This window comes from Dipodomys merriami, unplaced genomic scaffold (assembly GCF_024711535.1).
Source record: "Dipodomys merriami isolate MVZ:Mamm:240054 unplaced genomic scaffold, mDipMer1.0.p SCAF_25, whole genome shotgun sequence".
Lineage (NCBI taxonomy): Eukaryota > Metazoa > Chordata > Mammalia > Rodentia > Heteromyidae > Dipodomys > Dipodomys merriami.
This window is the reverse complement of record NW_027203937.1, coordinates 18,135,357-18,158,935: the sequence shown is the minus strand read 5'-3', so window position 1 is coordinate 18,158,935 and position 23,579 is coordinate 18,135,357. Positions and strand designations below refer to the sequence as shown.

The following is a 23,579-nucleotide window of genomic DNA, read 5'->3' as shown; positions in this document are numbered from 1 at the left end:
ACAACACATATACTTGAAAGCAAGAGCCACTGAGATATGAGACTTTGTAGGGTAGGTAATATACAACATTTAAACAGCTTCACACTGGGGATGTGGCTGGCTCAAGTGGGAGAGTGTGTGCCTAATAAGCTTGAGGACAAACCCCAGAGTAAGGTGAACAAAGAACAGCTTCAGTATCTCCCCAGATCAACCCAGAGCCTCATGAGCGCTAGATGAACACTTGCAGCTTTCCAGTGGTAGATCTAGCACCCCCAGCTTATGTTGAGGGTCACACGTGCAGACTGGCTGCTATGAGGCACCAAGGGCAGAGCCCCCCACCCCTAGTCTGCACATGTGAACACATTGGACAAACCCAAATGGTGGGGGCAGGGGCCTTGCAGCACAACACGGACTCCTCAGCAGCACCATGGCCAGAGCAGACAGAAGGAACTGCCACAAGTGGATGGACAAACTGAGGGGAACGTGACAATGTGTGCAGTATGGGGTGTCCTGGCTCCAATCTGGACCAGAGAAAGTACAAAAGGGGGAAAACTGGGCAAAATTCAAGTCCTGCATGTCAGCAGTACCGCCACTATGCCATGTTCTGGTTTTCTCATTACAGTATGGCTTTATGCAATGTTTGTCTTAGGAACTGGAGAAAGGTCTATAAGGACTCTACTATTTTTGTAATTTGGGGCTTGAACTCTGGGCTTGGGAGCTGTCCCTGCTCTCTTCAGCTCAAGGTGAGCGCTCTACCTCTTGAGCCACAGCACCACTTCCAGTGTTCTAGTGGTTTATTGGAGATAAGAGTCTCATGGACTTTCCTGGCTGGGCTGGCTTTGAACCGTGATCCTCAGATCTCAGCCTCCTGAGTAGCTAGGATTACAGGCGTGAGTCACCAGCACCTGGCTATTTTTGTAACTTTCTATGTATGATTTATTTTTCCTCCTCAAGGCTGGCATTCTATCACTTGAGCCAGACTCTTCTGTCTATAGGCCATGGTCCTGGATTCTGACTGCCCTGACCCTGTTCTGATATTCTTCTTCCACACAAGGCACCAATTCCCTCCCATTCTCTGCTTTCTGAAAGATTAACTGACACCACACAGAGTGGATGGAATGGTAGCGGAGGCCACTGTGGGTGGTGCCCGGGGATGCACCAGGCCTTGCTGTGTCCTGCCTTCCTTATGGACCATGGTGTCCAAAACTGTTAACATAGTGGCTCCCTTAGCTGGGACAGCAGTTCAGACAGTACTGAGGCAGCTCCAGGGCCACCTGCACCAATCCCGATCCACTGGCCACCCCCTCCTCTCCCCTCCCCACTCCCACATGCCTGATAGCCCCTCAAAGTGTAGCTTACTGGGTCTTGTGGGACTGCTGTCTAGAAGCCGAGCAGCATGGGCTTAACAACCTAGGCGGGCGGCTCAGGTACTCTATGCTGGCCGCATCTCAGGGCTGGGGAAGCTCTGTGTGTCCCTTTGCCTCAGAATGTTAGGGCACAGCACAGAGGTAGCTAAAGACAAAATGAGAGAACTCTGTGCCTGCGCCTCTGTACTCAACTCCCCACTCCCATGATACCTGGGGTCTTTACTACATGAGCAACAGCAAGGATGGTGTGTCCTGGCCTGGTCCGTCCTCTTCCAGCCAGATCTCAGCCTAGCTGCTGTACAGAGTATCTGGGCACATGGTAGAATTCCAGTGGCTTCAGGCACTAGAACCATGCAGAAACACAGTCAGGGACCTTGCTGTTCTTTGCTTGGAGGGCCGAGAGGTAGCTCCTCTCCTGGAGACTGGGGCTGCTACCCAACGGGCCAACAACCAAGATAGGAGAGGTCAGACGCACTCCACTGGGGCTGTGAGCAGGGCAGCAGCGCTTAGGGAAGGCACAGGGAAGGGAGGTCAGTTGCCATGCCACAGTGAGGGGCCTTTATTGGGTGTTCAGGGCACACACGGGCAGGTGGGAGCTAGATGGTGTGGCACACCTTCTCAGGATGGAGTGGTGCCCGGATGTCTAGTTTTCGGGTCTTGCTGTCCTTATCGATGATCTCCAGCCGCAGCTTGGGTAGACGCTTCTCAGCCTGGGGTGAGGGCATTTCAGGGCTCTTGAGCAGCTGCTTGTCTGAGTCTTCCACAGTGATGCGCAGGGTGCAGCCCCCTGGTAGCAGGTCCTGCTCGTAGGCTGCTGCCAGCTGGTTGACCACACGGCGCTCTACCTGCAGAGGATGGAAGATGAATGACATGGTCATCACTGACTGGCCTGAACCTGGAGCTAGCCTCTGTCACTTGCTACTCAGACCCTTGTTTTGATCCCCCATGTGGCGTTAATGGTACTGAGCTTTCAGGATTAGGCTAAAGGCTCTAAATGTCCATTTCCGAAGTCTCCAGCCCAGTTCTCATTCCAGGCAGAGGTCATACTTGGGTTACCCTTCAGACAGTGCTTTTAGTTGATCACCTTGTATTTTTGGTTCTGAAATGGGAGTTTCAGCACCCAAATTATAGGCGGGCAGAGTAGGAGCTGAGGAATTGGGTCTCAGGGCACCAGTGAGGAGGGGTGGAGGTACCTTATGACTCTAGCATTTGTGCTCACCTCGTGCTTGATGGAACGGGCACCATAGTGTACATTGTAGCCATCAACCAACACATCTGCCACCTCGCGGTCCCACAGCAATGTGATGTTGTGCCTTTGCTTGGCCTGAGACAGGTTAGAGAGAGGCCTGTTTGCATGGGGCCAGTGCTTCCATCTCTTACTGGCCTGAGGACTGGGCCTATGAGTGGTTGGGGCAGTGTCCCCAACCCTGGGGGGGGGGGGGGGTCCACGTTCATGGAGGATTGTTCCCAGCCCAGAATTCATGTGTCTAGTGGACACATGTCCCAGCCCCTCCCATGGGCAGTCCCTTCTTACTCTCTTAGCCCAAAAGTTCAGTTCCTTGTTGACTAGCTGGATGAGCTCTGAGTGGCAGAAGGGAAGAAAGTAGACGATCTCATTGATCCTTCCTAGAAACTCATCCCTCCGGAAGTGAGCCTGCAGGGCCAGAGCAGTGGTGGGGTGAGAGAAGAGGAGGAAAATTTCTGGACCCCATTGGGGCTTATGCTTAGGATGGCTAAGTTCTCACCAAGAAGGACTCTTACTTTCAGGATGGGGCGGATCACATTCTCCTTGAAGTTCTTTGAGATGGTGATCTTGTCACTCATCTGGACGTCCCCTAAAGAAACGGAATCACAAACTGCTTTCTCCATGTACAAGGAGCTGTGCCTATGGCTTTGCTCCACCCATGGAGAAATCCTGGGCTCCAATCCTGTTGTGATCTGAAGTTCTCTGGGCCTTAGCTTTCTAACTACTACTTTACTACTAATGTCCTTCTAGCTCTCATGTGTCACGAACCTGCAGTTCCTCAGTCAGATGCTGGGGCTCATAGGGAGAAGAGTCAAGCCTGGCAGGAAAAGGGCTGCAAGGGCTCATTCTGAGCAGAAAGGTGGCAGAGACAGCTTCTACATGATCCATTTTCCAGGGCCCACATACACAGGAAGCCAGCCAGCCACCTCCCTGCTCAAAAGACTGTCAAAGTACATCTAGTTTCTGAACTTCCATGCCCTCAGAGTCTCTACTGAGTGTACATCCTCAAAATACTTGAGTGCTCTGTCACCTAGCTGGTTGGTACACAGAATGGGTACTATCTTCCTGAGAAAGGGGAACACTTGTCTGTCCCCTCCACTCTCTGGTATGGTGCCTGGTGTCTGCTCTAGGACCTCACCTGAGCCCAAGACACTAATAGCATCTGTCCCCAGGAGGCTGGGGGCCCAATCACTTGCTGAGACAGCTCAGGTCATACACCTTACCAAGGTTTTCGGCAATGCGGTTACGGCTCAACTCCAAAGCTTCTTGCCTCAGCTGTAGCGCGTGCTGTGCAATCTCTTCACTGGCCACATTGGAGGTCATGATGAAGATGGCGTCCTTACAGTCAATGGTCTTCCCCTTCCCATCTGTCAGCCGGCCCTGATAAGGATTGGGGATGGCACGTCAGGGATCTGTGGCTGAGCAGGCTCAGCACTCGTGGTATACACATCCTCCAGGACAAATGCCCAAATCCTTCTATCCTGTTGCCCCTGGCTACAGGATGCATCCTAGACCCAACAGCTCTACTGACAGAGTTCTCCACATGACACAGTACCTGTACTTGGTACTACCTCAGGGTGCACAGTGATCTCCATTGTCCAAAGGACAGTCAGAGGCCTTACCCAAGATACTATCTTCAAGGCTTATACTAGGTGGGACTCTGGGTTGGGGTACTGGGATGTCACTTGAGCCTTCATCACAGTTCTATTCTAGAGGGGCAGCAAGACCCATGTAATGAGCAGTGCCAATGATGATGAAGGGAAGCTGTTTTCTGCAGGAGTTCAGAGGACAGTACATTAGCGGGTGATTGTGAAGACCAGATGTGGTTGTGCTGGTGAACGAGCTTCAGGAAGCAAGTACAAATGGCCAGAGTGGTGGTTAGTGTAGCAGATGACATGGAAGAAAATACAGCTTGAAGCCATCCTCTATCCTGACAGGGATAAAGTCTAGACAAGACTCAGGAAAAGGCATCTAGGGCATGGACAGGAGCACCAAGGAGAAGGAAAGGGAACACACAGCAGAAGGAGAGACAGAAGAATTATACAAGTATAACATTTTGGCCAGGCACTGGTGGCTCATGCCTGTAATCCTAGCTTCTCAGGAGGCTGAGATCGAGGATCACTGTTCAAAGCCAGCCCGGGGAAGGATAAAGTCTGTGAGACTCATCTCCAATTAACCACCAGAAAGCCAGAAGTAGTGCTGTGGCTTAAGTGGTAGAGAGCTTACCTTGAGCTGAAGAGCTCAGGGACAGCTCTCAGGCCCTGAGTTCAAGCCCCAGAAACTATGGTGCAGAGGTCTAGTACTTTATTCAGGTCTCTACTTGGTCCCAGAACCATGCCTTTCCCACTGTACCAGGCTACAAAGGGTAGCCCAATGGTGCCTCATGCCATTTTCTTTCCCTCTTACAATATTTTCTCAGAATCAGGCTAAATGCAGTCTGCATCCTTTGCAGACTGGGAAGGGTGGGAGAGAGCACCTTCCTAGGCTGCCTGGGACAGGGGCAGAGCCAAAAGACATACTCTGAGGTAGACCACTGAGCAATTGCTGGCTTTTGCTTGACTATGCCAGCGGTGCTGGGCCCTGCCCAGGCCTTATTCAGTCACATACTATCTCTCAAACCTTCCCCTTCCCTGATGGCACGGGCCTGACTCTGGGTCAGCCTTGGCATCCATAGTCCATGCATCAACAAGGCCAGTTCCACCACAGAGGTGGGCAAGAAGGGAGAACAGCTGAGCAGCTCCTGAGCACTGGGTATGTTTTCCAGCCCTGGTTTACCAGCACCTTTGGCCTAGGTCTGTCCCTGCCTTGAGGTGATAAAAGGAGAGGTAGGTGCAAGTAGATGCCTTGAGCTTCTGGCCCCAGCTCTCCACTCTCACCCCTGCTTATAAACTCTCCCGTAACAGAACTCACTGGGGGCAGGTCTAGTTTGGGGCATTGTTTGGGTGCTATGTGATGGGCATGGGCATATGGCATAGTATGCATCCATACCAACCTCACACAGGTGATCTGCAAGGACCAAGTTCACACACTGCCATCCTGGACAGAACAATAACTTAGCAGCAATTTCATTCTACAAGATCAAGGCTCTGCTCATAACTGGGCTCGAGGATGGGTCCCAGGTGGATGAGGGGAGCAGGTGCAGTGCACGACTGACCCAAAGGATGACTTTCAGTGCTCGTGTCTCTTTCTCAGTTTCCTTGGCAATTAACACGTGTTCCTCTCCCTCCTGCCACCAGCAACCAGTGTGGACATTGGGGGTGGGGCCTGAATGCTCACCCAGGGTTAGGGGGCTGTTTACCCACTGTCTCACGTGTGAAGAATTAAAGGGAAAGGAGAGGGTGGAATCTCAGGGGGCCAGTCTTTTAATTAGTACTTCTGTGCTGGGCTGCTGGCTCTGGAGTCGAGCAGAAGTTGACCCAGCCATGGTGCTGTGTGATAGTTTGGGGAGGGGCCCAGGGACTTCCTGCATGGGAATGCACTTGTAACTAACTGCTTCAGGCCTGAGGTGCAGTTGCTAGTTCGGAAGATGGAACTAGTTTCTAGCTGCCAGTCTGCCCCTGTCATCCTTGGGCACTGTCCCTTTCTTGCTTAAGACTAGCTCTTTACCACTTGAACTATACCTCTATTTAGCTTCTTGAATTGTGACTTTCAGTCAGATGCTTCCTAGGCCAACCCAAAATGGATGTAACTTTTGGGCATCTCCATTAGGAACTTTGAGCAATCCTAAACCTCAGGGCCTCCTTCCTTCTCTACATAGTTGCCTGTTGCATCTTGTGAAATTAAACCAAGGACCTGTTACTTGCTTTAAGTCTGACATTTGTTCCTTACTGCTTCCTCCTGCCTTGAGCTTCCTAGTGCTGGGATAACAGGTGTACAATACTACAACTGGCATTGCTTTCCCTCTCTTGGGAGTCAATGATGCCACTAGAGGTACCTGTTCAGGGAGGCCAAAGGCCACAGAGACTGCTGCGCTCACCTCCCTGGAGCCAAGTTTTCCCCTTCTGTGTGCTTCTTTGCAGACTGGCCTTGCTCTTTTGCCCTTGTTACATGGTTGTCATTTAAACTATAGGCTCTAGGAAAGAGCACCCTGGGTTAGAATCCTCAATTCTGCCTTCCCAGCTGTGTGACCACATGCCAATTACTCTTGCTTCATTTAATTTAAGTGTCCACATATTAGATGGAGGCAGTAATCAAAACTACCTCATTCCTTTAGAGGGGCTTTGGGACAGTTGGATGATACATATACATTTCTAAGAAGTGTGTGGCATATGAAGTTCAAAATTACCATCATGTCTCCTAAGCAGAAGCAGGGTTGGATGTAGTCTACAGCTGTGTACTTGGTCCTCAGAGTACCTAAGGAACTGTATACGTGAGCTCTGAAGGACCAGCCAGCATTCTACATCCACCAGGTGACTGAGTGCATGCACTGGGGCGGGGGGAATAGGAAGCCATGGGAAGATCAGACAGCCACTGATAACATCATGTATCCTCCACATGGTCAGGCTTTACCTCATCAAACAGCTGCAGCATGATGGTGAGCACATCCGGGTGGGCCTTGTCCACTTCATCGAAGAGCACCACAGCATTGGGGCACTGCTTCAACTTTTTGGTCAGCTGGCCACCCTCCTCGTGGCCAATGTAGCCTGGTGGAGACCCAATAAACTTGGCCACCTTGTGGAAGGAAGGAAATATGTTAGGAAGTTCTTTCTGTGAAAGATGGCTTTATAAACTAACTATTAAGACTGCCTGTTTAAACAAGGACTCTGTTTCCTTCCTGGTGGGAGGAATCTTGCCATTTCTTCATGGGAAGGCAGGCAGAGCTATTATGCATCTAGACTCCAGAGTACATCCTTTGCAACATGTGTCAGTGACCCTGTTGCATGTCTCTTGGTTCCTCCCTCTCCTCCAAGAACAAATCCCAGGGATGCTGGAATTATCAGAAGCCCCATCCTACAAAATGCTAAGGTGGTTATGTTGACAGGACTTCCAAACCGTAATTCCGGAGAATAGTCTCTCACCTCGTGTCGCTCCTGGAACTCAGACATGTCCAGCCGGATGAAGCCCTGTGTGGGAACAAGCAGGCTGTAAGTCTGTGTGGAGGTAGGAGGTACGGGAAGGGCACAGAAGGGAGCACCCCACTAACCCTGCTTGGGCCTTTGGGCCACACCAATCTGAGATCTTTATATCAAATCCTCATTATTATACATTTTTCCTGGTCCTTGCTTTTCTGCCTATTCATCCTTCCTTCAACCTCCTCTCCCCTAACCCCCACCCCCCTCCCCCTGCCCCCCGGACATTAATTCCCTTGTTCTCAACTGTAATAAAGTAAATTATGTCTCTTCTCTTCCATATGTAATTCAGGTGTCCCTTCCGGTAGGCTTCTACTGCTCAGATCACTCCACATTTCTAGAGGGCATTCTGTGTGTGCCAGGTTACAACTGTGAACTACTTGGCTTCTGTTCATAAGCATCTCATCCTGAGTGCTGTCAATCACGACAAAGTCAGCACTAGCAATGTGGCTGGCAGTGACATGGAAGGGAAGGTTCCGCATGCCCTTAACCTTCCAAGTCTGTGGGACCAACATCCCTTTGCTTTAGTTTGCTTATTTGTTTGGTTTCTTCATTCCACTTAAAGATTTATTTATAATGTGGCCATCCTCTCTCCACAACTGGGTTTTAGGGTGATTTCCAGGGAAGCAGCATGTGACTTGAAGAGTCTAATACAAGCGCAGTGCCCCTTCCATTTCATAGACAGCTAGTTCAAGGGGCTGTGAAGGTATCCACATGTGCCCTGGCTATGCAGTAGTGTAGGTTCTAGTCTTATTGGCACATGCTACCACCTGAGAGATAGCCCTTACTGAATCCTCTTGCTCCTGAGAGCTGTGTGTGACATGTCACCAAGACTGTCCAAGGAAGGCAGACACTTATGTCTGAAATGTAGGGCTGTATTCTAGCTCAGCTAGTGTCCCAAAGGCAATTAGAGATGTAACTTTTAATTTTTTGTCTGTTCTGTCACTCTATACCCATGGTACAGGCAGGTGGGAAGAGCCTGGGCTGGGAGTCAGGGAGCTTGGCTTTCACAGTCTCAGTTCTGCCACCGCCCGGGTGGCTTTGGCCATGCTACCTACCCCCTTGAATTAGTTTCTTCCTGTTTAACACAAGGCTCTGGGAGCCTGCAGAGACCTAATCCAAAAAGTAAGGAAGGACTTAGGTTATTAGGCCACATGATGGAGAAGCACTGCTATCAGTGCATGGGGCATGACCCAGCATTTCTTGAGGGTCCCTCTACAGCTCAGCCATGAGACACTAAAGGCTTCTACAAGGGTAGAAGATGGGCATGAAAAAGTTTGGAGCGCGGTCCAGAGGGAGCAATGGGCTGGAAGTCACAGACAAATCTGACAGGTGAGAGCTGTCAATTAGTGTTGCTCACTATGTTTCTACCAATGTTTTAAGCAAGCTGTAAAGCAGGGATAGGGATGCCCAGCCCATGTCTAAGACCGGTGACATAATTTAGTACATGATGGGCTAGATGTGTATGCTCCTCACCAGCTACTTCTGGCCATATGTCTATACTGATAATTTTGTATGGCCTGTAAATGATGTTAGAAATATTCATATAGCTCTTGACAGAGAAAAGGCTTCTTACCCTTCTACAAAAAGCTTGGATCAAAACTGGGAGAGAACAAGAGAAGGGACGACATTATCTAAACAGAAATGTACTCTTTACCTGACATATAACTATAACTCCTCTGTATATCACCTTTATTATAATAATAAAAAAATATATTTTTTAAAAGCTTAGATCAAGTACAAGTCTGTGAGTCTATTATTCCCAGTTTATAGATGAAGACACTAAGTCATAGATTATGATGTCATGCAGGCTTGGCCATGAGGCTCCATGTCCAAGGAGTATAGATTCTACTGCTTACTGATGGCATGTGACTTGGCTTCTCACCCTAGTTCTCCTAGAGACTTGAAGTATAGATTTGGATAACTCTTTGGGGTTGGTTTTCTGCACTGGAATCATTGTGTATTTGCAATGTGAACTAATGACAACTCTAGGAATAGAAAATGTGGATAATTACCTATATATGCACTAAGAATGGTACTTAACACTTTACATCATTAACTTCACTTAATCTTCCTAACAATCCAATGAGACATTATAAAAAACTATTTCAGAAATAAGGAAAATGATGTAAACAGAAGCAGATTCATAATCTTACCGAGCAGGACAGAGCTGGCACTACCACTGTAGCTGCTAGCCTGCCTCACGACCACCTCACATAACAACATTAAACTTCTTTTCAAGGACTGTGGGTTTGAACCTAGGACATTTGAGCTTGCTGGGTACATGCTCTACCATTGAGTACATCTCCAGCCCTCAAGGACTATTAACTCTACTTAGTGATGTTAACAAAGCTGTTCAATCTGGGAAAAATAGTAGAGATTGAGAGAAAAAAAATCTCATAAGTAGATCTGATTTAAAAAAAAAAATGGTGCAGGGCTGGGAAGGTGGCTCAGTGGTAGAGCGCTTGCCTTGCATGCCTGAGGCCCTAGGTTCGATTCCTCAGCACCACATAAGCAAAAAGAAGCAGAAGTGGTGCTGTGGCTCAAGTGGTAGAGCGATAGCCTTGAGCTGAAGAGCTTAGGGACAGTGCCCAGGCCCAGAGTTCAGGCCCCACGACCGGACCAAAAAAAAGCCCCCCCAAAACAAAACAAAACAAAACAAAACAACAACAAAAATGGTGCAAAGGCCAGGCGCTGGTGGTTCACACCAGTAATCCTAGCCACTCAGGAGGCTGAGATCTGAGGATCATGGTTCAAAGTCAGCCTGGGCAGGAAAGTCCGTGAAACTCTTATCTCCAATAAACCACTCAAAACTGGAAGTGGCGCTGTGGCAAGTGATACAGTGCTCACCTTGAGCTGAAGAGCTGAGGGATAGTGCCCAGACCCAGAGTTCAAGCCCCAGGACCGAAAAAAAAAATTGTGCAAAGAATGTGTTGGGGGAGGTCTGAAGTTATCAGTTTCTTTACAAATGAGGAAACTAAGGATCAGAGCCAGAACTAGGATACAAGTCAGTAGACTCTGGCAAGTGCTCATTTCATCTTGGGAGGCAAATGAAAGGGAGCCCCTATTTGATAAGAGCCTGATAGAGTTCTGAACCTGACAATTTCCTCACATACTCCTTGGGTCCTGGAAGTATCACGTGCACAGATTTACACAGCTTACAGTCCAGGAGATATTGAAGGGAAGGCCCAAATCTGGCCAAAATTACCTTTTATACATATTCTGAAGTGAGCTGGCCCACAGGCCTGCAAAAGCAGAAGCTATACAAGAGGACTCGTCCATAATTTAAAGATTTACATATTGGGCTGGGAAGGTATCTCAGTGGTAGAGCACTTGCCTTGCATGCATGAGGCCCTGGGTTCGATTCCTCAGCACCACATAAACAAAAAGAAAAAAGCTGGAAGTGGCACTGTGTCTCAAGTGGTAGAGCGCTAGCCTTGAGCTGAAGAGCTGAGGGACAGCGCCCAGGCCCAGAGTTCAGGCCCCATGACAGGATCCCCCTCTCCCTGCCCCCTAAAAAAAGATTTACTTATTTTTGGTGGGGGAGGGGAGCTGTCATGCCTCCTATCTCCCTATGTAAAATGGACAAACTGACAAGTTTGCAATGTAGCCTCCTTGAGCAGCTGTGAACAAAGGTACTGAGAGAGAGAGTTGAAGACTGGATTTTGTTGTTGTTCGTCATGGGGCTTGAACTCTAGGCTGGACCCTGTCCCTGGCTATTCAGCTCAAGGCGAGCACTCTACCACTTTACCTATAGCGCCACTTCAGTTTTCTGATGGTTAATTGGGGACAAGATTCTCATGGGCTCTCCTGCCTGGGCTGGCTCTGAACCTTGATCCTCTGATCTCAGCCTCCTTAGTAGCTAGGATTATAGGCATGAGCTACTGGTACCAGTGCAAGACAGGATTTTGATTTTATTTGTCCCTAAGAAGTGGCATGGTCAAGACTATGCTATAGGGCTTCAGTTTTCTCATCTGAAAAGTGGGTCTCGGTGAGCATCTGTGCTACAGTTCCTCACAAAGTCATTAGGAGTGGAAGATGCTCTGCTATGGGGTGAAGAATAGCACATGTCAACTGAGATGGCATTCATTGAGTGCTAGGGCCCAAGAGAGCCGCAACTCCTATGGTCTCCACCATAATCCCTGCTGCAGAACTGCAGAGCTTTAACTAAAGCAAGAGAGCTGCAATTTCGAGGGTAGATGCCTGTCTGGGCCAGGAGAAAGCAGAAATGGAACTTGAGTCAAGAAAAGGCTGGCTCCAGAGATTTTGCCCAGGACAGCTTGCTGTCTCCAACAGAGGGTGAGGGCAGGTGATGGTGCTCCTTCCTTCTGGGTGAGTTGTGGAGAAAGTAAGCCATCATTGTGCCTGTGGGACCCCTGCCCTAGGGAAATGTCTCCCATTCAGATGCACCAACTAAAAAATTACTTGCATCATCAGTCTTTTCCAAGTCCCTCTCCTTTCCACACCAGCAAGTCAGCAGATATTTTCCTTCTCTACTTCCACAGTGGATGAAGACATATTAAGACAGCTTGGATAAGGAGATTATAATTTGTAATTAAATATTAACCTTTCTGACAGTATTAAAATTAAACCACTCCAAATTCTTCATCCCTAATCAGGTGGTTCCTGCCCGTAACTGCATCTTCCCTAATAGTCTTGCTAGTTTATGGCCCTTTCCAGAGTGCTAATTGTTTCAATCGCTGCCAACCTGATGAATTGTCTTCCAAATGTTATTCGCTATTTGGTTGGAGCACATTAGCATGCTATGTGCTGTTGCTTGCTTGCTTGCTTGCCTGCCTGCCTGCCTGCCTGCCTGCCTGCCTGCCAAGTGGGTCTGCTCTGTGTTAGGCTGAGGCAAAAGCAAAGCACTGGCATAGTCTAGCAGCCTTGAGAAACTTCTTCCAGTTCTTAGGTAGGAAGCAGCTCAGGAGACTCAACCTTATCTTCCTTGTTACTGTGGTGGCTAGGATCTTGGGCAAGTGGCAAGCAGAACACAAGGCTAGCAGTGTGTGGCTGGGCCACTGGACCTACAGAGTCCTAAGCAACTCCATGGTACTTCATTGGGGTGGTTAGAAAGACTTTCTATAGAAAGTAGACAAGCATATCGAGGTTCTCAGCTGGTGGTAGGGCAAGGGACCTTAGCTTCTATACTGGGAAGGCCAGTAAGAGGTATTTAGCTTTTCTTGAAATGTTTCACATTCTTTCTTTCTAAAGCAATGCCTATTAGCTTAAAGTCAAATTGAAAGGACCTTGGAAAGATGAGTGTAAACAAATGGGATGGAGTGGCCCTTTTCTGGAAGAACTCAGGAAAGAGTACTATAAACAGCCCAAACAGAAAGACACAAGACACCAGGTTTAAAAGCTCAGGCAGGATAGACAGAAGCAACAGGCATTCCCTAGTCCTACTTGTTTTCTCTGACAGCCCCATGGTCGCTTTTAAGTAGTCCTGCCTGCTCTGGACAGCTGTTCTGCCTAAACCCTAGGCTTTAAGCCTTTACTGTAGAGCAGCCCTCACTAAAGGCTGCTTTAATGGTTAGTGCATCTAGCACAGTGCCTGACAAAGGGCAAGTATTGGATAAATAGCACTGGATTCTCCCAACAGCTCCAAGAGTTAGCCAGGTAGAGGATGATTATTCTGACTGCACAGATATGGACATGAAGGCACAAAGAGGTTGCATAGCCGGGCGCTGGTGGCTCATACCTGTGATCCTAGCTACTCAGGAGGCTGAGATCTGAGGATCATGATTTAAAGCCAACCCCGGGCAGGAAAGTCTGTGAGACTCTTATCTCCAATAAACTACTCAGAAAATTGGAAGTGACACTGTGGCAAGTGGTAGAGCACTAGCCTTGAGCTGAAGAGCTGAGGGACAGAGTCCAGGCCAAGAGTTCAGGCCCCATGACCAACAAAAAAAAAGAGGTTGGACAACATGCCTAAATTCCTGGAATGATAGATGGCAAAAGCTGAGGTTGCTTTCTAGGTCATGGACCATCTTTCTGACTGGCTTACTACCAGATTCAGAGAGCCTGGGATTTTGATGCCAGAACATAGCAAGGTCTCCCTCTATGGCTAGAAAATGGGCTTTGGGCCTAGCTCTTACCTTTTTGGCATCTTTGTGCATATACTTGGCTGTCTGCTTGGCCAGTTCTGTTTTTCCTAATAAGAAAGAAGGGAGAAGTGGGTTAGGACCAGAGGACTATCTGCTGGAGTAAAAGAACACTAGCTATGTGGGGGTACTGGAAAGCATGTACTTTATGGATGGAATGCTGAGGCTCAGAGACTGTCCCAGAATCACAACAGTGAAGATGGGAGCTGAATCAAAGTCAGCATTGCATCTGAATCTGTGTATGTGTGAAGGGACCGAGGCCTTTTCTCTGTATTAGCATCCAAACAGCAGGGCTGGCTGTTATAATACACAGCCAGCTGATCCTTTGAGGATCAGGGTCTTCCCAGGAGTGCCTTGATTTCTGGCCTCACTGCCTTACATTTCTCTCAATTCCCTCATCAACCAGGCCTTGCCATTAAGCCAGGCCCTGGAACTGCCAAGAAGGGGCTGGGAAGGATGAGTACCTTCCAGCCAGGTATGGTGGTACACACTAGTGATCTCAGCACTTTGGAAGGTAGAGGTAGGAAGACTGTTGAGTTTAAGGCCAGGCTGGGATGAATAAGAAGACTGTCTCAAAAATCAAATGAGAGTAACTTCCACTGGCTGTACAGTCTTTGTAACAAAGAAGGAATGACAGTACCAGTGGTCATTTGGAATGATGGTAAAAGTCCCTGCAAGTCACTGTATAGTACATACAGTAGCACGGTCAAGGGTTCGTAACCTACTGGGATTTGACATCTAAAGGAGAGCTAGGTCCATGAAGGTGTTAGTGGCAGCAGCTAACCCTCAAAATCCTCTTTAAGACAATAGTGGTGGGTGAGAGTAGAAGAGAAGGGGTCTATGAAGACAGAGAATGCCTTCGAAAACCTGGCCAGACTTGTTAGAAAAACACTCAACCTATTTTACTGTGACCAGTTCTATTGTGCACCTGGCATGGTGCTTGTCACAGGGACTTTTTTTACGTTCCTAAAACTTGGCTGCCCTGAATGAAGCTAGTGCACTCGGCAGTGGAGGTGTTTCAGTGTTCTCAGAGGGCAGGCTTAAGGGTGCAGAGCACCTGGACCTGGACTAACAGTCCCTAAAAATCAGTTCCTCCAGGTAAATTAGCTCTCACACTAGAGCTTCTCTTGTTCAGTTGCCTTTCTTGGTGACTATGCAACTAGGAGGCAGTTTGCTTCTGCAGCTGAAGTGAGGTGGTGGGTGGTGACCCCTGGCCCACAGCAGCTGGGGATGTTAGGCTCATCAGGCAAGGCACTCCCCGGCTCTCCTTCCCCACTGGCTGATTGTTGCCAATTACCTATTCCAGATGATCCCAAGAAGAGGAAGACCAGAGGGTGTTCTTCATCGTACCAGCCATTCTCTTTCCTCCGGATTGCTATGGTCAAACACACAACACAGGGGGACAGGGAGGGAGGCAGATAAATCAATGACACAAAAGGCAGGATAATTATCACTAAGTATACAATATGTTTTACTGCTCTGCGCCCACTCAAAGTCCTCACTACCATTAGTGCTGCCTAATCTGATTAGTTGGCAAGGGCCCTAGAGACACCTAATCAGGTTAGCATGGATTTGGAAAGCTGCCCAGAGCAGATTTCGGATAAAGTTTTCCAGGATGAGCACTCAGCGTTGCCAGGGAAACTGAAAGGCGGGTGGATGGTGAATGGAGGTGAAGCGGGTGGAGGATTGGTGAAGGAGAAATTGGAGAGAAACTTTAGCTCTGGCTAGTTACCCCTCCACTCACTATGCATGTGGAGAGAAAGAAGCCCATGGCAGGTCTTGGGGACCTGGGGTATGTACTTTGTGCTTCTTCCCATTTGCAGAAACCAAGTCTGGTCTGCTGTCTGGATTAGGAAGTGAAAACAGCCAAATGTATTGTCTGGAAGACAATCAAGAGTAGTGTGAAGCTTGGTGCATGGAGGGGAAGTGTCACACGGTTAACCTTTCTGTTAACCATGGCCTCCATTGGGGGTGGGGTCTGAGGAAGGGAACTGTACTGGGTCCCCCTGGGGTTCAAACTCTGCTGTAGGAAGCCCTAATTGTTCTTCAAGAGGAGAAACTGATCAAGGGTCACTCAAGGCTAGGAAACTCCATGGCGGACTATCAAGTAGGAGAATTAGAAGCTTTGCTTTGACACATAACCAGAAGCATCATGTGCTGAACATGTCATGTGCTAAATTTAGTTGGAAAATCTACCAACAATGTATTTAATTCAGTACCCACCCAGACACTCAGAGGGGGATGTATTCTCAGCATTCTATCTCAGTATTCTATTATACTGAACAGGAAACTGAGGCATCATAGTTACACAAATAATAATTGTAGAGTTACCTTTTCTAAACTTCACTTTCTTTTTGTTTTGATTGTGGGGCTTGCACTCAGGGCCTGGGCACTGTCCCTGAGCTTTTTAACTCAAGGCTAGCACTCTACCACTTTAAGCCATAGCACCACTCCTGGTTTTCTGGTGGTTAATTGGACATAAGAGTCTCTCAGCCTTTCCTGCCTAGGCTGGCTTCAAACTGTGACTCTCAGATCTCAGCCAAACAGAGTAGTTAGGATTATAGCCATGAGTCACTGGTGCCTGGCTCACATACTGTTTCTTTAGCAAGTGAATATCCATGTGGGTTGCATTAAAGGAAACATGGCTGTCAGGAGCAGGAAAAGGATGGAAGAGCACTGTGCAATGTCAAGGCTGTGTGCAGATGTAACTTACATGTCTGGTCCGGTCCCCAGAGTGTCAGGGGAAATTAGCCAAGGGACATCTGTCAGTGGACAAGGCCTGAAGATTTATTCAATGGAGAAATAATTGACAATCTTAGTTTGTGTCTGCCAGTTTTGAGGAGATAGCTCCTAAACACTACACTGTGGGCCTGGGCTTCCAAGAAGCAGCTGCAGGGGCCATGGATAGCTCTTTGGAAAAGGCATGTTTGATGATAGATCATGGAAGCTAAGATGGCCGGCAGGACAGAGGTGCAAAAACTGCTCACTATGATTGGGAATGTGGTTTAGTGGTAGCATGCTTGTCTAGCCTGCATGAAGCCCTGGATTCAATTCCTCAGTACCACGTAAACAGAAGAAGCCTGAAGTGGTGCTGTGGGCTCAAGTGGTAGAGTGCTAGCCTTGAACAAAAGATGCTCAGGGACAGTGCTGAGGCCCTGAGTTCAAGTCCTAGGCCTGGCAAAAACAAAACAGAAAACTGCTCACTATCTTCCTTGGGCTAGGATCCAGATTTCTAAGTAACCGGAGATGCTCTGGAAGGGCTAGCTATGTGGGGAACTCATTGACTTCATAGGTACCTGAAAAATGAAGACTAAGTGAGAAAAGCTCAAGCCTGTTTGAAGGGGTCCTGACAAAAGGAGCTAAGGCTGAGCATATTTGGGGGAAATGGAGGTTATTAAAAATGGCAAAAACTAGGCTTTTGTGGATACTGTGTAAAAAATGCATGTGAGTTGGAACAGGGAGAAGAATCTCCCGAAAGAAGCTACAATATTCCAAAAATTAGCTAAATTTAGAGTTTAGGTTGGAAAGAGCTGAGTTCAGGCTTCATGGAGCACTCACCATCACTCAGGTGTCCTGGGAACAGTGATCATTATTTACATGAGGGTTTTTGTTTCTCTGGTGCCAGTGCTGGGGCTTGACCTCTGAGCTGGATGCTCTCAACTTAGCCTTTTAAATCACAGCTGGTGCTCTACCCTATGTTTCCATGTTAGCTTGTTTGCTTATTTTGAGATGAGTCTCATTATTATTCTGTCTGGGCTGGCTTCCTACCTTGATCCTCAGATCTCAGGCTCCTGAGTAGCTAAAATGATAGGCATGAGCCACCAGTGATTTGATCTTGGCTTTTCTTTTGGGGTAGCATCCCAGCCCAAGAACTGCACATTGCAGGACTGTGTAATACAAAAAACACCATGGAGAATGTGGAATTGAATTATGCCTGGGGCCATCTTTTCCCCCTTTTCTAATAATGCACCTGGGAGAGAGCTCTTTATAATGCCAGGCAGACTCTACTGCACAGCTGTCCCTGGTCAATTCTGCCAGAACCAGGGCATGAGTCTGGGGGTGGGTTTGATTTGGTCTTCCATGAAACAGACGAAATGCCAACCATTAAGCAATTACAACTCTGGATATTTCTAATAATGTCTGAAGAGAAAAACGGCCAAGCAGATGGAGTCCGACAGAATGAAAAATGGAAGCAGCAAGGAAGGACTGGAGAAAGAAAGTTAGCCCCAGGGTGTGTGGCTGACAGGACAGCCAAGGACCAAGGTTTGGGAGCCTAGAAGGTCCTGTCAAGCCAGGATAGAGGCTGAGACAGGTGGCTGTAAGTGCTGATCCTCTCTGTGTGGGCCAGCAAACATGCAACTTACTTTATCAGCACTGTACATACAGTCTCTAGAGAAACCCTAATTTCCTATCGGCCTCATTTGGACAATAAGAGGCAAGTAGGAAAGAGCACTCGATTCTCATTTTATAGATGAGAAAATATGTACAAGGAAGGTAGGATGCTCATCCTTTGACCCTGTCCTTACCACTGCTTGTAGGCTACAAATGCTGTGAGGGCCCTCTGGGTGCACAGCTCAGTCTGCTCCCCTATCTGGCCCTGCTCTGGCAAGTTCTGACCAGGCTTCTTTGCCTCCCATATGCTTTTGCCACAATGGCACCATCTGAAAACTCACCTGCAGCAACTTATGATTCATTCCACCTCAGTACATCTACCTATTAATTCATGGGCCTGTATACTCCAGGACATGTTCATTTCCAAACTGGTCTGGAGGTGGCCACAATAGGAGATAGGCTAGCTTGGAGTCCTGCCTCTGTCACTAGTTGACTGACTTTGAATAAAACATCTATTCTTTTAGAGCCAGTTTCCTCATCTGCCAAAGGGAAGGAAATAGAAACATACATGCTGTATCAGCCCCACATAAAGGGAGATGAGTTAATGGTCACCAAAACATTTTGTATTTTGTAAGCTGTAAAATGGAATAATAAGTAAAAGTAATGTAAATCTTTTTTTTTTTTTTTTTTTTTGGGTCCGGTTGTGGGGCCTGAACTCTGGGCCTGGGTTCCCTCAGCTCTTCAGCTCAAGGCTAGTGCTCTACCACTTGAGCCACAGTGCCACTTCCGGCTTTTTTCTTTTTGCTTATGTGGTGCTGAGGAATTAAACCCAGGACCTCATGCATGCAAGGCAAGTGCTCTACCACTGAGCCACCTTCCCAGCACCTGAAAATATTCTTCCCAAGTGTATAAATATTTCAAAATAAGGATATATTTTAAAATAAACTTTACATACTCAGTTCTCAGTTGTCCAAGGCCAACAATCAAGTCAGTTTCCTGTGTACCTTGGATCACTATCACCACCATGCCCAACTTATTGACTGACATGGGGTCGCACTATTTGCCCAGGCTGGCTCAGAACTGTGATCTCCACAGCCTTAAGATTAAAATATTTTATTGATGTACATTTTTTTCTTATAAAGGTGATATACAGAGAATTTAATTTTCTTTCAGAGCCTGAATCTCTCTATGTAGCTCAGGCTGGGATTATAATCATGCACCACCATACCTAGGTAAAGTTTGGTTAATTTTAGAGATAACTCTATCTCAATTTGACATACGACATAGGCTCAAAGAGGGGAGTTTCTTTTGCTTGTTTTGTGCCTTCATATCTAGAAGGAAGATATATCCACAACTTGTGTTTCAAGAAAGTTAGTGCTGCTGGGTGCCGGTGGCTCATGTCTGTAATCCTAGCTATTTGGGAGGCTGAGATCTAAGGATTGTGGTTCAAAGCCAGCTTGGGCAGAAAAGTCCATAAGACCCTTATCTTCAATGAACCAAAACCAGAAGTGGCGCTGTGGCTCAAGTGGTAGAGCGCTAGCCTTGAGCTGAAGAGCTGAGGGACAGGGCCCAGGTCCAGAGTTCAAGCCCCACAACCGGGGTGGGGTTGGGGGACAGAGAGGTGGTGGAAAGCAAGCTAGTGCTGGCCTGTTTACAATATCCAAGATATGGAAATAACCCAGATGCCCCACTACAGTTGAGTGGATCCAAAAATTGTGGTACCTATATATAATGGAATATTGTGCAGCCATTAGAAAGGACAAAATAATGGCATTTTCAGGGAAACAGAAGGAACTAGAGCAAATCATTTTTAGCAAGGTAAGCCAAGAGCAAAGAGACAAATGGCACATGGTCTCCCTGATATGTGGATGCTAAAGCCAAAATGCAAGGAGATATGACAAAGTTCACTGGACTTGAGAAACAAAGGACTTCCACTCATTTTGTTGTATCATTGCTAAATGACTCCATGTTCTTGACCACATATATGGTATATATATGCATGCAACTGAGGGAAGCTAGGAGGACACAGAATCAGAGGGAAACGGGAAAACATACAACAGAGGGGCCCATCAGCTGTACTGAGCACAGATGAAAATGAACTAAGCAACTTAAAGGCAGCGATGGGAGGGAGGGAATGAGAGGGAAAGAGGGAACAGCCTACACTAAGCAAAAGGAAAGAAATATAAATATCACCTGATGTGGAAGAAATAGCTGTATTGTTAAAGCTCATAAAATTCACAAACTTTATAGACCATGATAATGACAATTTGCCTTGTGAAGGTTAAATGTGTTTGTGACTTTAACTAAGTATCACTATTCCACAATATTGATTGTGAAATGTGAAACTTATGTAATCATCTAATCTCAATAAAAAATAAAAGCTAGTGCTGACTATCCTAATTACTGAGGGAGCCCTGAGGCCAGTCCAACACAGGTTTAATGTTCACTGACTTAAATGAATTCTTAGTCTGCATAGAATCAAGTGGTTAAGGACAGATTATTCATCTCCCGTTTTACAGAGGAGAGTACGGCCCAGACCCAGGGTCTTGTCTTCCAGGTGGTTTCTACTGCCCTTGGGTGAAGAAGCCTTCTATTCTACTGACTCTTCTCCAGGAACCCTTGTGCATATGTTCAGCCAACAAGCTCTTGCCAGGTCAAAGAGGTGTACTGTGAGGTCAAAGAGGTGGCTGTGAATAAATGAATGGTGGGCTCCAAATGAGATGGGGGAGCCATGTGGGCTGGAGGATGAGGCACAGTTAGGGGCCCTGCTAGGCATGTGGGAAGAGGTCAGGACCTTCTAGGAAGGCCCCAGTGTATAAAAAAATCAAGGAGAGGAAACAGCTGCATCTTCCTACCCTAGGCAGGTCATGGTTCTGAGGCTGGATGAGTCTGGCAATGACTCATCCTTTTTGATAAGTTCTAATGATCTAGTGTGGGAGGTTTCTTAACCTAACTTGGAAACATGATGGCCCTATGCTGTGGCATCTCCCAGGAGAACCAATTCTTCAGAGAAACTCTGCTGGTTGAGAATCACCATGTCTAACAGTTTCATCAACATTCACTTGCATTAAACAACCTTTATGCACTTGTGTGCCCATCCCTGTGACACAAAGCTGAGAAAAGGTGGTTCCTGACTTCTGAGAGTGAAAATTGCAGCAGATACCATATAGCAAGAGTAGTAATGAAGCCAAAAGTGTTCACTGGAAGCTCAGGGAAAGGGCCGTGAATCCGGGGGTGGGGGGGGGGGGGGAGAGACGGGAGGGCATCTTTGGAAGACCTAGGTCTTGAGTATATTGGTAAAAGGTAGACAATAAGAGGGCAGGGCAGCCTAAGCCATAAGAATATCAGTGCAAAAGGGTCTCAAGAGCTGCAAGAAGTTTTCTAACTCAGAGGCAAGCTGGATATGGTTCTTTCATCAGACACCTTGACTCAAAGGAAGGGCACAGGCAGGTGTAGAGCAGAAGTAAAGCAGGAGCCTGCTGTGCTACAGTGACTATGCTGAGACTCCATACAGCAGGCCCTGTGGTGGAAGGGCATGTAAGGGATAGCTACCCAAGGGAGGACAGAGGCATTATTCAGAAGGCCAACTGGGAGGAAACTAGTAGAATGGCTGTTTGACACATGTCCTGATTAGTAATGGCCCAAGGAAACTGCCAGGTGTGTGCAACTTGAACTGCTGCCCAAGGAAAGCTTCACAGAGGTCTGGGAAATGGCCTACCCTCCCTGTAGGTCAAAGGTCAAGTAATGTAGTTGGAAGCTACTAGAGGGAAGGAGCAGCAGCTTCTCTTCCCTCAGAGCACATCAGAGTGAGGGATAAGGGTCAATCACATAAATGAATTCACAAACTATACACATCTACTTTGAGCAGGGTGTGATGCCAGAAATTGTGAAAACACAAATCACAGCTGCCCTCAAGGAGCCCACAATCCATTGCTGCTGAACTGAGTTACCCCAAGGAGAAACCAGCCAATGTGTGGGAGATGGGTAAGGGTCAAGTACAGAAGAGATGAACATCCCTTGTGGCAGGAGGAAGAAGCTGAATGAACGCCATGACCAGAGAATGCAGTGTAAATTGGGTCCGCAGGAACAGAGCACCCTGTATGCCATGTAAAAGTAGCAAGGGCCACTCAACAGTTTCAGCAGGGGAGTGAAATTATGTATTCAAAGGTCATTCCAGCTAACAAGGAGAACTAATTCTTGTTGAATGAGTCAGGAAGACCAGGAAACCACTGCATGGTGAGCTACCAATGTCCTGAGCTAGGGTAAAATGGTATCTGGATCAGAGGGGAAAGGCCAGATTTGAGAAGGACTTCAGTGGGACAATGATCTAGTCTTGATCTGGTCTAGTTCTCAAAGTGCTGACCAAAGAGCTGGATGCCTTCTTTGGAGGCTGAAGGACGTGAGAGGTGCCGGGCTCTCGGATCTGCCTGACAGAGGCATTCACTCTACCCATGACCAACAGCAGCTCTGGGCTGTGGAAGGGGAACTTCTCTTCCCAGGCTTTCGTTTGTGATAGGCAAGCTGTCCCTGTTTTGGCTTCTGTGACCCTAGAAGACCAGAGGCTGTGGGGGTCTGGGTTACAGGGCTGGTACTTTATCTCCTCCATTTGTACAGCAGTAACTGTGTACCAGCCTTGCTAGAGGCCCTGCAGCTGGGGATCACACTGATAAATTCACTGTATTACTTTGCACAAATCAATATCCCAGCACTTACCAAGGGTTGATGTGACCGAAATTGGTTTCAGCCAATTCGTGAGGGTAATAAATGGCCATTTATCAAATCAATTCATTCTGTAGCACTTTTCTCCCTGCCCATCCTCATGGTACCCATGGGTGCCAGGCTATATCCCCATCTAGCACATATGTGACACTAGCCCAGAGGACCCAGGCAGGCCTGGCCTAGCCTTTAGATGCACTCTCCTGTATATGCTTTGGTTTTAAGGTGCTGAGGTCCTGGGTGCTGAATGCCCACTACGATTTCTGACCCAGCTAGTGCCATAGGCTTTCCCTGGGTTTATGTAGCTGCCTAGGGTCCAGGATGCTCTGGGAGCTGGTTATAGGGAATTAATATGATTCAGGATGTTACCAACCTGATCCCAGATGCAGGGCTTCTAAACAAGGCAGGTACGTTACCATCTTGCAAATGGAGGCAAGAAATAAGCAGGGGGCTGGGTTTCAGTACCAAGTGAGAGAAAACAGCTGATCCAACCTACTACTGTGACTAATATCTCAAGCTTTTAATCATGCTGTGTGGCATGGACAGGGAAGACCTATTATTTTTTTGTGTGTGTGCCATCCTGGGGCTCGAACTTGGGGCTGGGTGCTGTCCATAAGCTTTTGAGCTCAAGGCTAGCATGCTACTACTTTTTTTTTTTGGGTCTGGTTGTGGGGCCTGAACTCTGGGCCTGGGCACTGTCCCTCAGCTCTTCAGCTCAAGGCTAGCACTCTACCACTTGAGCCACAGCGCCACTTCCGGCTTTTTT

The 23,579-nt window shown here is 47.6% G+C and overlaps 1 protein-coding gene across 3 annotated transcripts in view; it reads right to left on the bottom strand.

The window, feature by feature from the left end:
• Positions 1-1,881: 1,881 nt before the first annotated feature.
• The window catches only part of Clpb (ClpB family mitochondrial disaggregase), a 130,997-nt gene continuing 109,299 nt past the window's right edge, over positions 1,882-23,579 (bottom strand). For all 3 annotated transcript variants that reach the window (XM_070035088.1, XM_070035089.1, XM_070035090.1), the window contains 9 exons: positions 15,063-15,140; positions 13,760-13,815; positions 7,611-7,655; positions 7,102-7,263; positions 3,816-3,972; positions 3,108-3,181; positions 2,881-3,000; positions 2,566-2,670; positions 1,882-2,191 (listed from right to left, as the gene is read on the bottom strand). In XM_070035088.1, coding sequence (XP_069891189.1) covers positions 1,943-2,191; positions 2,566-2,670; positions 2,881-3,000; positions 3,108-3,181; positions 3,816-3,972; positions 7,102-7,263; positions 7,611-7,655; positions 13,760-13,815; positions 15,063-15,140 — 1,046 coding nt within the window. In that variant the 3' untranslated portion in view covers positions 1,882-1,942. The remainder of the gene's footprint in view (positions 2,192-2,565; positions 2,671-2,880; positions 3,001-3,107; positions 3,182-3,815; positions 3,973-7,101; positions 7,264-7,610; positions 7,656-13,759; positions 13,816-15,062; positions 15,141-23,579) is intronic.